We start from the raw sequence: 18,302 nt of genomic DNA on the forward strand, positions 1-18,302 counted from the left end.
AGTGCATAACGAACATGCTCCCTAGTCAAGGCAATAATTTCCTTTGATGAACATATTTATTTATGTATTTTTGTTGTTATAATTTATTTCTTTTATTTACACATGTATTCACTTTAATCTATATATAAACTTAAGTTTACTTTTTTTTTCTCCAAGTTAATCCAAGAAGCCCCAATAATTAGAGGTAATATAATATAAATAGAGTCAATTCAAAATTTATAGATATTTATGACACTACTAAATATTATGATTTTCCTAAAAATGTACCTTTATAAGAGTTTATTACTAATAGATGAACATACACTTTTTAATGTTAAACTCAAGCAGAACTAAAGAACCTTAAAGACTACCCTAGCTAAATAAACCGTCAAAAGCAGATGACGCTCAGGCGGGGACAATCAACTTTATTAGCTGTTCACGTTTAGGTCAAGCAATAAACGCCAGGGCTAACGTCTTAATTACTTTCATACTTGAGAAATAAAGGCCGAAATTATAAAGATAATGTTACTCTCAAATAATATCCGTAAGAATTTGAACCTTGCCAACATAAAAGATAATAAAGAAACTGTTTTAATTTTTTGGCGTCATATGAAGATAATCGAATAAATATCCGAATCCTACTATATATTTCATTATTGTTACGTTTACGTATTCAATTATTAATGTCCTGTTTTTGTTTTGCTTAAAATTTCAATTGTGATAATGTTTTGTAGTTCCAAATTCAAATAAAAAGATTTTGCATCATGCTGTCGTATGTATGTTTGTATATGTATGTATGTATATATATATATATATATATTTCAGGGTTCAAAAAAATATTTTCGCGTAGTAGTAGAAAATTAGACGTTTTGGTGTGACTTGTTGTCAAGGGTAGCGTGAGTAATTTCATGACAAACTCATAGTCGCTCAACGATCCGTGGAAAAGAGCCTTCTCTGTGGTTCAGTATTTCTTAGAATCAGGAATGAGAAGATCCGTAGACAAAGAAAAGTAACAGAGATATCCCGGTGGATTAGCAAGGCGAAGTTTTAGTGGGAAGGTCATAAAATGCTTAGAACAGATATCTGCTGGAACTTTAAGGTTCTAAAGTGTAGACTAGGAACCGGCAAGCGTTACCATAGAATTTACACCCAAAAGGTGGCGCTATTAATTTATTAAGGTCAATAGAAGCCGCTTCCAAAGGCTATTATTAAAAATCTGCAGGAGAAGCCTGCGATCCACTTCATAATGGTTTTTAAGCTTTACTTAAGTTGTAATAAATAATCTTAAATCTGTCAAGGTAGTTTTCTGGAAAGAGCTTGTACTAAATAAATTTAAAAAAGGAGTTACCGCTCTCGCAAAGGTTGTGAAAAACTGTCAGCGGCAAATGTTGCACAGGCGTTTATTATTACACGTCTACTCAGTTCAAGTAATTGGAGCTCTTGAGTTTATTAAATGTCACTATTGACATGAAGGATATTTCGTAGACTTCTGCGTTTTCAGAAAAAAAATTTCTTTGATGGAAAAATTTGGTAAAAATATATGACAATGTATGGTCAATTTATATAAGTATAAAGATCTTGTCTTTGTTAAAACACACAAAGTTAGCATTAGAAATAAAAATAAATTTGTTATGTTATTTTATTAAATGACCATAAAATTATTAACTCCTTTGGAAGTCACTATGTACGTCATTATTTCAGCCGCAGGAGATCCTTTCCAATAGAAATTTCCAATAGATTTCCAATAGAAACGGATGGAAGCGACCTGAGTTCAGCATCTTTTGATGACCCTAATAAGTTCGAACGTAACTTTCCGATCTGGAGTCTCAACTTCAGAACCTTGTGTACGTTATATATGTATTTACAATAAACTCCCTTGTGCAATAAATATCATATCATAAAACTTCAAAAATCCTGGTTTAGTGTACAAGGTTTATAAATAATAATACATTTGGAATTGATTTGCTTTAAGTAATGTATTTTAATCTTCGAGATCTTTGGACATGTCACCGGTAAACTCAATGGAACGTTCGATGGTGAAAGGCAAAGCTAAATATTCAATAAATGATTGCTCTCACTCCGTCAAACACCGAGCTACATGGTGACGTATAACGAAAGCAGTGGGGGCATCAGATTTGATCGGAGCATGATCACGATCACTCTAATAATAGTACTAAACTGAGAAGAATACTACTAATAACGTGTGGACTGTATAAACGGATTAAATAAATGAGAATCGTGATAGTAATTTATTTTTAATTTTGCAAACTAGGTAACAGTAAAATATTACGTAACAATAGACTGATAGAAAAAACGAACAAGCCCAATTGCATAGCGTCACAAATTATAAAAATAAACAGTATAAAAATCAATGAAAATATAAAAAGGTTATAAATGGGACAGTCAGTCGCCAACAATACTAAAAATAGTTTATATAAAACTGAACTACACCGGCATTTTTTGTTTATGATTTTTAATAGATTAATAGATTCCCCGTTTTTTTTTTTAATAATATATTATGTTTCTCAAACAATATAAGAAACATTTTCATTGAACGTAGTTTAAAATAAAGTTAATAAAATAAACAAATAAACGCAAGGAGACAAAGCTATTACTGCTGCGTGTTTAGATTCCATTAGCAGAAGTTTGTAAACAGTTTGTGGCATGTGAAATTAAGAATTCAGTTAGACTTTGTTCAGTGAATTTTGTATAGCCACCCTTTTAAGACATTTATTCGATAATTACCGGTTCATCGGTCATTAATTGTGCTATTGTCAAATTTGTACCGGTTTATTCATAGATACTATTTTTTATTACTACAGGAGCAGACTTTTTATAATAGCGATATTAATTTTTCGGTTTAATTTTTGTTTACATTATTACACAAGATATTCCGTATTTGTTTACCCAGGAAAATTATTCAATGATAATGTTTCAGAATAATATTAAAAAGATAACCATTATTTCATATTGTTCTGACATAATATCAGAGAGAATTTACGACATATTTTTAGTAGCATAAAGCTGCAATCGCTCTATTATCTTAGCGTGCTCCTGACATTTCTCCTGACCCTCTGATGATATCACTAAAGCGCTACATTAAAATACCTACTACGCATTCAAAGAGGTTTATAAAAATATTTTGTAATAAAGTTTACGAAAAATAAATGTACGTAAATAGTATTAGACGTACGTGTACAAAGCATCTGAATAAAAATTGTTTATGACTCTATAAAAACCTACAACGTTATATAATGCAAGTGATTATGCTAATAAGTCTTTGTATATTGTAAATGAATTGACGTAACAACTTATATTGTTTTTTTTTGTATCTTTGCAGTCCTGGTAAGTATAAATAAAAAGCTAAAGAAAAAAGAAGGTTATTGTACTCAATTGTTTAAATATTTAAAAATGTTTGTTGCTGGAAAGATTGATCTCCAAAATAATTGACGCATTATGTTAAATAAACATTTTGTGAAAACTTTACGGTTTTGAGTGACTAACAAGTATTACGTTATTTAAAAGAATCTGATTAAAATTTGCCATTTGGCAACAATAAAGTTTCGACTTAGGTAGTAGATAAGTTATGCCTACCATCAGCAACTTGGATAAGGTACATCGAATTGAATGCCAAAGTTGGAGCACAATTATGGCGGAGGGAAACTTTCCCAAATTGCCTAATCAGTGACTCAATTATTTTATCAATTGACTCTCTAATGCATGTACTGTAATGATGTTCTATGTAATATTAACTTTTATATTAATTATTAACGGAGAATTATTGTGTCATGAAGAAGCTGCAGAAACCCTTGAGTCAGCGTCGTCGTTACCATATTCCCATACACACCCACTAAGAGCCATTGGCTTCCCCCAAAGATATCTAAGAGGGGATATCCCATACTCACCACGCTTGATAGGCGCAGTATGGTATTATGGACGCTGAGCATACTGCTGCCTATCTTTTGGAAATATGTTTGTGACATATAATTAATACATCAAGTGTGAATTATATGATTGTATCCTGGGATTCGAACCCGTGATCTGCGATCGCAAGTATTAGTCCTTATCGTAAGGCTACTTCTGATCAACCCTTGAATGTTTCTACTTAAACGATGGCAAAAAAAATAATTTCATAAAAAAAACTGTTTACTATAATTTTTTCTATTGCGTAGTTTCGAAAATCGCATGCAGTTCATTTGTTTTTATTACGTAATACTTAAAGCTGATGACCATTTACATAAGGTGATTAAAGTGATTTTGCTATATTTATGTGTATTTGGTTAGGTAGGTAGAGAATCTTCAGTCCTGAGCATCGTATTAGACCTCAAACTCTACGAAACGGTGGATCCGGCATCCGCACGAGAATCCATGCTAGAAGTTACATCTATCCGAAATCATTCCTCGGACGTATTGATCATTTAAATTTAGTAAGTTATGACATTTTTAAAATTTACTCTTATAGGAACACGGCAATTTAAATGAAACTAGAAAAATAATGGCTCACAGAACACTAACACGTCTTAAAGACATAACTTAAAGATGTATCAAGTAATCTGAAATCATAAATCATATATGGGTGCTGACTGCACTAACCTAGCAATATTGATGGTGGCCAATATTAAAAAAAAAACGTGAAAATTTTACAGACAACAATTATTAGTTGTTTTAATAACGTGCTCAAAAATATTCCGTAAAATTCTAATAACCTACAATACCGATAAGCGAAAACTCGTTTAGTTATATCCTATTTTGAATTTCTACTTACGAGCGACGTCTATATGTATTATTAACCAATTTTAACAAACAGACGAAACAACAAAAAAATAAACATTGCTTCAGATTTGATGCAAAATGTAGTCTAAGCACTAATTGGTTAACAAAAATTATATGTTCAGTATAAATAATAGGTTTTGACCTTTTTCTGTTACTTTATGAACGAAGAAGTCGAAATATAGGTGAAATAATAAATAAATCGCAAAAGTTTCTCCAACTAATATATTTGGAAAAGAAAAGTTTTGTGATTCATAAGTTTACCGTCATCGCTAACATATAATATACATCAGTTGTTGGTTAGTTTGTACATACGTCAAATACGTTTTTTGTCAGTCCCCTTTATAAATAAATAAGATAAAAGATTTTCTGAATAATTAGCCATGGTTTCCTACAACTTGTTTCAGATAACACATTTAAAAATATCTGATAAAATTTTTTATGTGATAATATAACCTTAGATGAATATAATTATTAAACTGTATATAAACCAAGCTTCTAGCACGAAATACATTAATTGATGCAGGAATTGTAAAACAATAAACATCCGAAAATCTAGATGTAAAATTTAAAGATACACAAATAGTTATTCCTTGCAATCTTTTAATTTCTTCCACGCGTCATAATCCTCCTTGCTGGATGTCGTGGCCCCGGATAACATTCTTTTTGACAAACCCGCGCCATCAGTTGCGATTCACAGCCAGTTGGTATCTCTCGAATGCATTGGGCTTCTCCTACGTGATCTTTTGACATAGATTTCTCCTATAACCATAATTCAAGCTTTTTGAGGTTTCCTGCCCCTGTGTACCAAAATACTTAAGGACTTCTATCTAGGTTTTTCCACTTCATCTTCATTTCTCGTTCACTTCCCCAACCCGAGGGTGTGCAGCATCTTTCTTCAGCCTCACACCTCGTAATAATCTACGCGCCAATATTTCAGCACCCATGTTCCGACTGTATAGAGGAAAATCAAACATCTCTTATAATACCATAGAAAACTGTCACGGTTTCTGAAACGAGTTGTCTTCTTACGACGCACACTTATATGTATCATATTTATATTTTACTTCTTAGTAATAAACCTATTGTCTCATTCTAAATATAGGACACTTCCGATCCTTTAACGTACTATGAATATTTTAACGATTTCGCTTTTAACCTCGTGAATTTGCAAGCATCCGGCTTAGGGGCTTGCTACGATATCTCTGAGCTTTTCAGTAATATTATAAATACTTTACGGTTTTTTTTTGTATATTTACATGAAACTATTGTGTAGAATATGTACGAGAAAGAAATCTGGTTGTTGCATGTAAAAGTTATCGTGAAGAAATATCTCGCATTCATAAATCAAAAGCCAAAGAAAACTTTTACTATCATTTTGTTTTCTGAGGCAATTCGTCAAAGGAAACAATCTATTATAAATAAATTAGTAGGTGACAATTGAAGAAGATTAAAAAAAGATTATTCTAGACTACTACTACTACTAAAATATCAAATAAAAATATATGATTTCGTGAAATAAAATTAGATCACGTTTAATCATTTTCATCGCTAAATTTTGGCATTTAGCGTGTTTACTTCTTAAGTTGTTACGAAATTAAAATTCATATTTGTGAGGAACAAACAACCCACGACATAATAAATTTATTTCTAAAAACAAACACTACTTCACGCGGTGAACTGGCGCAGTGTAGATAATTGTGGTACGCCTTTGAATAATACCCATAATATTTCACTACAAGGGAGGATTAAATTGAAACTGTATTCATACTTCAGAAAATTTGCTTATATTTTAAGCGAATTAAATTTTACTAATAAAAAAGGTGTTTTATTTACAGAATTTTTATAAGTAAAAGTTATTGAATATACATATGTATAATAAAGAGGTATCCAAGATTAGACATGAGAGTATAATACCCTTAGGGACCTAGTTTGGTTGTTTTTCCTCAAAAAATTTTCCGCCGATTTAAAAAATTATATGGTAGAGAAATATACAACATTATTTTCCAGTAATGAACTTAGTGACAGTGTCTCATATGTAACAATAATTTTAAATGATTATTCTTAAATACTTAAATTAAAAAAGTGATTTGTATTTAAATTAAGATGATATAGAGAGTTAACGGTAGCGTACCCCGCAGGAAAACTTATAAAAAATTATTTTCTTATATTTATAATTTAATCTCAAATAATATTACGTTATTCTTTCATTCAGTGACAGTTTTAATTTGCTTAAAAAATCTTGTAATAATACGATAAAATAAAAATTAGATTTGTTTTAAATAATAGTGTGTTCCGGCATGAAGTAGCAAATGTCTATAATACTATTTATTAGTTAGCTTTCAAGGTGCCTGGAGAGAAACGATTGCCAGCGATAACAAATAATTTTTGAGCTCAAGGTTAAATTGCCTGTTATCTTTTCATAGTAACGGCCAAAACTTTTATATTTTGAAATATTAAAATATGTTGAATTTAAAAGAAAATCCCGCAGTTTACTATAGAGCTTCGCGATGTTTGACTTTTCAAAGTTTATTTAATATTAAAACTACATCTTTGCGACAAAATGAATTTTCGATTATAAACATTTCTAAATTTTTAAGACTTTCATCCGTTCAGTTGGAAGCGAGGCAAGTAAACGTAAACTAATGACCGAAGTTTTCACAATAGCGGGCTTTCAAGTACTTTTCAGAAATCTTACTGCAGACTTAGAGAGTTCTTTAAACTTAATTACAACAATAGAAAAACCGTACAAATATGAACTTTTTTATCGTAATTTAATTTCAAGTATGTATTTCCGTACATGTATATAATAATAAATAACGTTAGCTTACTAAACCACATTTTATAAACATATCATAAACCTTGAGGATTTTTTTTAAATGATTGTCCAAAGCAAAATACGATTTAATCGATCAAAAAACAACTAAAAATTTTGTAAAATAAAGTTGCACATCAAGTTACTTTATAGTAAATTAGTTATTTTGAATAAAATATACATAATATCACAATTCTCTATGATTTCATGATCAGTCTTTATTTACCTTCTGAGGCTCATTCTGTAGGCGTCCCGAAGATTTTTTGACACACACAAATAGCTTTTGCACTATTCTTTACTTTTATTATAGTATCGTAAATAAACTACACTGCGCAAATATTACAGTAAAATGAGGACCCACCGATTTTGTTACTTCAAATATATAATAACGGTGTCTTAACGTGAAACATTTTGTAAAGAAACGGATTAACTTAATTTTTGATATAGTTTTAGAGGTAAAATAACATTCGACTCACGGGCCAACTTCGGGCGACGGTTTTCGCGGATAGACTGAGTTTTGTTGTAGCTTGTAGCGAATGGTCTTCTATAATTTAGGGAGTAGGCTGAATTCACCTTTATTGAAATGGAATACGTTCGAAATTACACTACCAATACATCGTATCACAATTTTCGTACATATCAGTTAAAATATATTAGACTATATTTGTGTCAGTATAAGCTTTTTATTTTAACGAAATCAAATTTTTCAATCGTTATAAATATCCATGATTTAAATAACTACACGATTTAAAGATTTACAGAGATAAACCAAAAAGGTTATCTCTGCTAAATATTGTTCCTACCAATATACGGTTTATTACAGTATAGTAGGCTTGATCGAATCAGTACATTTTTTATTATCTACGATTATGGCAATCGTTAAAGTTTCGCTTTAGTATTAACGCATGTTATCCAGCTAATAAAAATGTTTTTATACGCCTACAAATAAAAGAAGGCTTACTCTCCCGACGTAACTTAAAACGCCCCTATGGACTTGTCTCACGTCTTATTAAGGAGGTAACATCTATCTCAATCCCTAACAAATAAAGCTAAGACAAATGAAATAAGTATTTACATATAAGAGTAAATATTTTGAATTTATCAATACAAGAAACTCAACAATAAATTTTAACTCGTTAATAATAAAACGACGAAAGCTCTCACTGGTCGTTATTTTTTAATTATTAGTAATTTGTACAGGTTTATGCCAGTGCAGTTCCTGAGGGTATATTGCACAAAGGCAATATGTTAATGCTCACGAGGCTTGCGTACTATCACAATATCCACTACAATGATATGAGATCGCTGATAATGGCCTCATTTTGTAGAATACTTCTCTGCAAAGGATGTTTCCTAAGTGCCTATTTCTGCCGATTATTTTAATAATTCTAATGCTTCTCTTTCACGATCTGACGGAATCTTTATTATAATTTGTATTTTACTATGTAGTATATTTATACATAATTAGTAAATGGTATATATGGAAGAATATGTAGAATACAATATTATAGCATAGCAGTGGTAGCCCATCGGCAGAGGACTGAGCTTGCGTTCGCAGGTCCTGGGTTCTTTCAGAATACAGTTTTATATAATTCACACCCTGTGCATTAATTATATAGAATGGCCACTGTTAACAAACAAGTTTCCAGAGGATGGGCAGCAACATTCTCTGCGTATCATCAATACAATCATGCGATCTAACTAGTCTGCCAAGCGTGACGGTTATGGTGTACGGGTATCCACACATAGATATTTTTACGGAAGACCTATACCTTGCAGTGGGCATCTATGGATTGAAGCGACGATATAATATTATAGTTAGTTGTGGTTGTTGGTATATTTATGACAGGTTTTTTTAGTCATTTCACCTCACCAATAGTTTACAGTTAGGAAATGCTTTCGCTTTAAGTTCGTTGTTGTAGTTTGTTTAAAACGTTTTTAATGAATTAATTAATGTTGCAATTTTTTTACGTATTGTACATTCTGATATTGCAATATTATAATTAAACTAAAAATAATAAATGGCAGTGAAAAAAAGGGTGTTGGTACGGGTAAGTTCAAAATTGTCTTAAAAATCACACCCAGAACTAAATAAAAATACAATTACACGACTAAATATATAACAGAAGAAGGAAGTGTAAAAAAAGTTTAATTTATTACATTTAAACATCTCCAAGTTTAAAATCCTTACATAATTTTTAAAAAGTATTTTTTACTTCTTACGCCGCAATACATATTATGTTAAAATGCTACAGTAACATCTTCAGTCTATTCATTACCACATAAATCGACATTCATGAATGAAACTAGGTCACCTTAGTAACACAACCCATGAAGAGAATCTGTAAATGCTTTGAAACAGAAATCTAAGACCGACTGCCTCTAAAGGTTAACGGACTGAAACATGTTCATTTCACCTTTTGGTCTAAAGTTATGTGAAATTGTTAGCTTCGTTAGGTTTTGCTTACCCCAATGACTCCGTTCGGAAGGTATTACATACGGTCAAAGTCGAACCCTACCACATGAAAGAATTACCGATAAAAATAAAAGTAATATGAAAATTCGGCCAAGGGATATAAAAGATTAGCAGTTGGGGTTTTTTCATAAAAATGTTTTTTTTTTTAACATTGACCTGTGGCACAGTATATGCTTTAAATACGATATAACTGAAAAATATAATACATAATAGAAAAGTATCTATGAGAATGGAATAGTAAATCAATAAATATAGCTTATGCGTAGTGGTAAACCAGTAAAAATATTTTATCAAAAGACATGCGTTATGTTCAAAGGTAAGTGACATTTTGTTAATCATATGAAAATTCATTCTTGCACTAAACTATAAATATTTTTATCAATAGGCGATTCAAACTGGTATTCATCAGTTTCGGCTTTTTGAAAATATCATAAACGACGCTTAGACTGACACGTCACTGAATTTATTATGTAATACATTCATATAATCAATTATTTAGTTAATTGAATAATAAGAAGAAATATAATATTTATAAGTACGGATATGATTATAAATTGCATTTTTGGCACCAAAAATTGTCCCAACTTTTAAAAACATGTTTTAAGCTTGTTAGTATATTAAATATTAAACTTAAAACATACTTTCATTACTTGCATACTATTTTTCTTCGCCAAAATTATCTGCCAAGAACTGAAATCGCTAATTTCCATTTCCTATAAATATATGGAGTATTTTAAACTCATTGTATTCTCTATTTATTTTAAAATTGAAGTTTGCCATTTTTGTAATATTTTTTAACAACCTTCTATAACTATTTAATAAAACCTTAAAGAAATAAAAAAATCATAAGTAAAAATCAGCTCCTTTAATAAAAATATGTAAAGTAGCATTTTCTACGCAAAGGATGACAAAAAGTAGAACTTTAGTAAAAAAGAAAAAAGTCAATCATAAAGACTACTACGATTTTTCGTAGAGCTTAGTTCTGCGTAGCACCTTAACGCTACAGTTTCGTAGCATTTCTATTTTCAACATAATGATATGTTACAAAACAATTAAGCAAAAACGAAAACAACAATTTGTGTTACTCGATTAATGTTTATCTTTACATTATTCAATAACTTAATAAATAATCGCCTAAAAATGTGACAATGTAACTCCATCTATTCAGTATGTAACGATATAAATATTCGTAACATTATATTCCCACAGCACTTGATTTTATCACGATTTATTTCAGCCATATTGTGTGGCAGTCAGTGGATTCGCTTTTGAATGAAATATTGGTTTATCGAAGCAGAAAGCTGAGGTAAATGTAAAGATATACGTCAATACCCGAACAACACGAACCCGTATATTAAAATTCCTGAACATTTTTAGACTTGACTTGTCATTTTACTATGCACACATATATTACCTCAAAATGTTAATAATAACATTACAATAAGAACATTTTTGTGAATATGTACGCTGATCTAATATATACATAGCAGTGGTGGCCCAGCAGTAGAGGACTGATACTTGTGATCATTGGTCTCGGGTTCGATTCCCAGGATACAATCTCATATGACTCAAAGTTTGTGCATTAATTATATAGGGTTGCTACTACTTACAAAAAAAAGGATGCAGAAGATGCAGAAGCGTCTTTTGCGTACGGTATTACCACACTGCAATAACTAACTCGCCTGCCAAACGTGATAATTATGGTACATCTCCCATATATCTTTGGCGGATGCCTATACCTTGCAATGTAAGTCTTTAGACGACGAATATATACTTTTATAACAGATTATGTCGTTATGAAAATTGTCCAAAATAACTGTGTAAAAACTGAAAGAAGATGGTTTGTCAGGCACTAAATGACGATATTAAATAATCAAAACTAGCAATGTATTTTGTGTATTGCTTCTATTGTTTTAACCTGTTATTCATGTTTAAATTTCCTTTCTTTCTTCTCAATATTTTTCAGTTTTGCCTAACGTTACTATTTAAAATATTGTTTTAACTGAATTAATTATAGGCTGTGATTAATAATGTCTGTTTTATTTAGCAGGAATTTTTAAGGAATTTTTATGTTATGTAAATTGTAAGTATAATTGTACGTATTAAAATTACTTATGTAGGACACCCAATTAATGTGCGAGATGACATACAGAAACAGTAACACGGGTCCCTTTATCCTTTCTATCTTTTCCCTGAGCATCGTTTATTTATAGAGAGACAAAGAGTACGTAAAAACTTGGGTCAAGTAGATGTAAAGCCGGTAGGGTTTTTGGACTGTGAAAGTGATATATCCAATAAAAGTTTTACACAGTTATAGTACCTTTTTATTCATAACAGAAAAACACCGCAATTTGGAATGTTTAGCAGCAGAGATAAAAATCGAGATAGAAACATATTAACCAAAAATCTTGTTAGTAAAAAACGTCTCTTTCCAATAACACATGAGATCAACAAGAAATTCGTTTTCCAAATTGTTGGTTCGAAAATAACGATGTCACATCTGACATAGCATCCGAAACAATGAAATTTTTACAAACCAAATTCCTATCCGCATAAGTTCACGAATTTCAGTTTTTTTTTAATGATTTTTTGTGAAATTATTTTAAGTAAAGACTCTGAAAAAAATTTATTAACGAATACAATCTCGAACAAACATCACGTAGTTAATGAAATGAACCGGCATGTTTTCTAAAACGTAATTACAAAGTAATGATAAAAATATCAATATTTTTATGCTCCGTCGTCATGGTGGACATTGATCTGATATCATTATTTATTTTTTTCGTAATGGATCTCTTTTCTCCCAATAAAAAAAAAAAACTTCAATTTTTCTGTATAAATTCTTTATTCTATTTACATTTGAAATACAAAGTTATCGTTGAAAAACCGTTCCTTAAATCGTTCTCAGACTCGTGAATGTAAATATACCACTGGTGTCCGTCGGGACTACAGACGATGCATTTAATTACATCCATGCAATAATTCGCCAGATGGCGTCGACGAAACTAGATAACACATTGCAATTTACGAAGTTAAAGCAAATTAGTTGAAACTAATATGTTTATGTATTTATAATCAACATGGGTAATTTAGAGTGACCACTTATGTAAGTCATCAAAAGAATGCTAGAAGACTGTAATTTGATAGAAACTATAATAAGATTGAGCTTTTTTGTAATGGTATCCGTAAACTTAAAGCTAAAAAACATTAGAGGATTAAAACCGCTATTATAATAAGATATCTTGTATAATATTTTGAATAGTGGAAATTTATTATACGAGGGCAACCATTCCTCGTATATTGTATTTTTCTTGTAAGGAATATTAAAAATAATAATTTATATATTTATTACTCTGTTGTATCTTTTGGTGTAAGAAATAATAAAAACAATATTTTACAGATTAATTTTTGTAAGAAGTTTTACCTGGGAAACTTACTTAACCTACCTTTTTATTGGTTACAGGTGCAAATATCCTGGATATGCACGATGTACTACTTGGGGGAAGAAGTAGGTTATGTCATATATTCCTACCCACTAAGACTCCCACAGTGGTCGTCATAGGAGCCGCTAGATCTCCTACGTAACGCGCAGGCGTCAGTCAAGATACATCCTGCGAGAATAGTTTACTTCCCTCTGCATCCACGCTATGCCATAGCAACACTTGACCCCATCACGTTGCTGCACTCCCCGGGTTCGCTTTGAGTGGACGATTAAAGCCTCCACTAACGCCCGCGAACTAACCCTGACTGAATGCTTGAATTTAATCTCACTCAGCGCTCAGTTTACTAAATAATACGATAATTCATAAATACAATATATTAGGATGTTATAATATATTGGAATGATTACAACTCTTATTAAAGTAGAGAAAAAAGTAAATAGAGAATATCTAATGGTGCCTCTTTAAAAAATAACTTTCCTATAATAGTAATTCTTTTTAAACTACGCTAATAGTAGTAAATGAAAATATTCCTGTGCTATGATTGGTTTACATAAGTTATGCAATAATTATAAGAAATTCTATTAATTCTCAATATAACCAATAATTTTTTGCATCACTCTTGGATGCACCATGTGTAAAATAAATAATAAACATATTTAAAGGTAAATGAAAATAAGTATTTTATTTGTTATAAATCAGATTTACTATAGTCACTTCACTTCAACCTTAAGAATGCTGTAAACGACAAAACAAATTGGATTGACCAAATATAACAAATATCCTTAACAATAGAAATAATTTCTGCGATAGGTAACATTTTCGTGAAGTATATTTGAGTTGACCCAGCCTCCCAAGCGCTAAAAATAGTCAGGTTGAGGTCACCTATAAAATAAAAGATTATTAACGGTCAGATTATTTATATTTTAAGTCTACATGAGAGAAAAATGTTACGTAACCTTTAGTGAATGGTACTATAGACGCTTAGTTGGGATTATACCTATAGAGAGAAATTAAGGTGCCTTATAAAAATTTGGTTAATAGAATTATAGAAATAGCTTACCGAATAGCGCAACTGGTGCCGTCTTCTTCATCTTCTCTCTTTCTTCTACGTCTGCGTATGTATAAGTACGCGGCCAGAGAGAATAACAAGGCAAGCGCACCACAGGTTAATATCGAAATGAGTGCAATGTCACGACTCTTCATTGTGACCTGAAAATAAAGCAAAACGATTTTAATTTATGTGTATATCTAATGCATTATGTTAACAGGGCGTAGCAATGCAGCGCAGAAAGACACTGTATGTAGACCCCTTCCAAACGGTCCCATATGTAATCTATGGGTAAGCTAAAATCCAGTAATAACCATTCGCTGGTTCAAATAACGTTTAACATGTTAACATGTCGTTCGCTCTACAATCCATACAGTGAAGTACTTATAATATTTTGTATAACTCAACATCTGTTGCATTTTCGAACATACAAGTATTTCTTACACATCAGTTTATGTTTTACCATCCGATACAGTCAGAGCAGTGGTAGCAAATTTAAAAAAAATATTTTATAAATCTAATCTTTCTTATTTTTAATTAACTTACAAATTTTAGTCGAAAAACGTAACGATCTGTGTGTTACCCCTAGTTAATTATTACACCATCATCATACTCTCCTATAGATTTACGATAATATATTTTTAAAATACCTTTCACCTGCAACAAATACTTTACGTTAAAGTATGTATATATATATATATATATATATATATATAATTACACATGTCTCATTTCTTTTTTCCATTCATAGTATCATATATAAACTAAATAATTCAACAATATTTTTATTTTTCGGAAACTGTTCGGTTTTGCCCGTTACTTTTTTAGTAATGGTCTGGATATGTTTGCTAATAAACGTTACATTTTTAGTAATGCCCTGACTGGATTATATTTGTGACGTATTTACACGTAATACCTAATTCCGTTTATTGTGTTTTTGCAAGTGTGTGTGAGGAAGCAGCTGGATGCGGACAGTGCAAGACCGGTTGTCGTGACGATCATTGAGAGAGGTCTATTTCTCGCACCGGGCGTCTATCAGCTGAACTTCTTTTCAGCCGAAGTAAAAGATGCAATATTTAAACAAGTGATGACACAAATCAATTAAAACACCTTTTTTTAACTTAAAATTTTCTTAAGAAAAAAAACACCATGGCAACTTACTCATTAACAAAAATGAATGTTTTTGATGTAAGTAATTAATTGTTACATAACGAAAATTTAAACGTATACGAACAAGATTAAAAAATAAACTTTGCCGGTTCTGACATTTCGGTCTTTTTATATGGTACGTATCAAATAAAACGAAATAAAACAATTTTTTTTTTAAATAAAACATTTATTGTGTAAGACTAGTATGTATAAGATAATAAAGTTAAACAAATTTAAGAGTCTCTTACGAATAAAGTTTTTAGAACCGTACACAACAGTTCGTATCACTAAACGTAACCTGGCATCCAAAATTTCAACTGCTCCACATTTGATCTCCGCTCTTGGCCGCAATCCAAACTTGAAGCGTAGCAATTACAGAAATATGGTTATTCGGCAAGCCACAGCGGCGTAGCCTTTCCGTTGGATGATCATTGTATTCGACTTGTTTAATCATTTGTTGATATTTGTACAGAAATCGAAACAAACTTGTCTACGTATAAATGAAAGATAATCGCCAATTATGTTTCTCAAATTCACAAGCCCATATCAGTGGATCAGTAAAAACTCATTGCTCTCTATGTTCAACATAATACGTCTCCAATTCTGTAAGGACAAATAACATCCAGAGGTGAGGAGTCGCAGCAAAAGCAATGTTGCGAGCTTCCAAATGGTACAAAATAACATTCTAGTGAACATTGCAAAAGCTCCATTATTTACGAGAAACAAAGAAACACATGACTACTTGAATAACAACTGGCAGAAAATATGGAGCTAAACAACATATCGATTGTCTCATTCATCAAGCCAATGGGTTCGTTTCTAAATTATGCGATGCCAATGTGGTTAAAAGATTGAAGAGAAACTGCGTGTTTTGATTGTTTGTGACTTTAGTCTCAATACTTACATCCACATAAAGCATCTGATTAAATTTTTACGTCTAATTACAGATAATGACTTTAAAAAAATTGTATTAGTAAGCACAATTTCGGAAAGAACAAGGACCTGTATAACGAAGAAAAGAAAATAAAAAAAACTGTTATGGAAATAATATAAACAACACTTTTCTTTTTATATACAAACCGTAGAGTAAATTTATATACCACTCTTTACAAGTTAAGTCCTTGTTGTAAATCAAAACTAAAAAAGAGCAAGCTATCATGTAAACAGCAATAAAGAGTATATATTATTATAAATATGGTGTTATAAGATACACTATACATAGTAGTAAATTACAATTTATTTATCTTGCTGAAAATACTGTCACGAAATATTACTAAGAGCACAAGTAAATAAATATCATTGGTCATAATACAATAGATTATCATCATTTTTTCAGCCGTAAGACGTCCACTGCCGAACATAGGTTTCACTCATAGGCTCCCAAAACAAGGGTGATAAAATTATTATTATATTATTACTGAAGTCTTACATTGTTCAAAATGTTTAAAAGTATTTTTTTATAACTAAGATATTAAATAAATCAATAAAATGATCACTCTGCAATACACTTTATTTATTTTTAACTACAAGTCTGCGCTAGACCAATAACGCATGTCCGCCCGAACTCTGTCGATACAAAGAATAGAAAATACATTTTGATTTAACAAAGGAAATGTGTTATTAACAATAAAAACCTCTATTTTTAAAAATGTTTACATTTTATTATGATAACACACAAATTCCCCAAAAAGGTATACGAATTTTTAAAGTTCTTTGGGCTAATAGCGTCAACCTTTAAAATTATATCTGTAATTTTATACTTGCAGATCATTAACGTAATTGCGTAGAGCCGTCATTAAAACGGTTCATTACTGCAGAGAAATTAATCGTCCGCGAAATTGAAGCATTCAGCAATAAAATGAAGGTTTCGATTATGTAATAAGATCAGTTTACAAATCAACTTCTGAGAGACTTATATTCTCGACCCTATGATCTCTTTGTTCGTGTATAATGAGACAATCCGCCCTAGATTTCGACCGATTTAGCCGCTTCAGATTTGGAAGAGCGCGATGAAAAGGGTCTATGCGGAGTGCGATGCGGTGCTGTCGAGGTCATGATCGACCCGTGCGCGTTTAGATAGCTCTCTTCAAAAGACTTCATTTTAGTCCAGTTCATTCATATTAAAAGATATACACAAAAAACATAAATATCAAATTATTATTATTTACTTACATTATTACCACAAACAATGAAAATAAATTAAATCACAATTTATTTATTTATTTATTAGACACAGTAGTACAAGTAGTACTTACAAGTATTAAATAATAAAACAAAACATAGTTGTTACTTTTTCCATTTTGAAGTTAGATAAACATAGTTCATAAACATAAGCTGAAAATTAAATATTAATTTATTGTTGTTCACTAGTATAGTAACTCAAGAGCTTAGCATTTGTTATTCTTCAGAATTTAAAAATAACATTATTCTGTCACATGTAATGTTATTGTATAAAGCGTAATGTCATCACAACTATAATGAAACGTGGATTCATACAAGAAAATGTCGTATTCTCATATTCATTTTTTTATTATGCTATGCGTGATTTTTAAACATTATTGCATATATTTTTTCTTCTGATTCTTAGGAGTTAATGTCTGACAAATATAAATGATTGTAATT

At 30.8% G+C, this 18,302-nt stretch overlaps 1 protein-coding gene across 1 annotated transcript in view; it reads right to left on the reverse strand.

The window, feature by feature from the left end:
- The window catches only part of Syt7 (Synaptotagmin 7), a 353,549-nt gene extending 338,863 nt beyond the window's left edge, over positions 1 to 14,686 (reverse strand). The window contains exon 1 of the mRNA XM_068765912.1: positions 14,544 to 14,686. Within this exon, the coding sequence (XP_068622013.1) occupies positions 14,544 to 14,686 (143 nt within the window). The remainder of the gene's footprint in view (positions 1 to 14,543) is intronic.
- Between the last annotated feature and the right edge of the window lie 3,616 nt (positions 14,687 to 18,302).

The sequence above is a fragment of the Battus philenor genome, unplaced genomic scaffold, assembly GCF_028537555.1.
Source record: "Battus philenor isolate CCGP_79_NKW_IND1 unplaced genomic scaffold, ilBatPhil1.0.hap1 SCAF_20, whole genome shotgun sequence".
NCBI lineage: Eukaryota > Metazoa > Arthropoda > Insecta > Lepidoptera > Papilionidae > Battus > Battus philenor.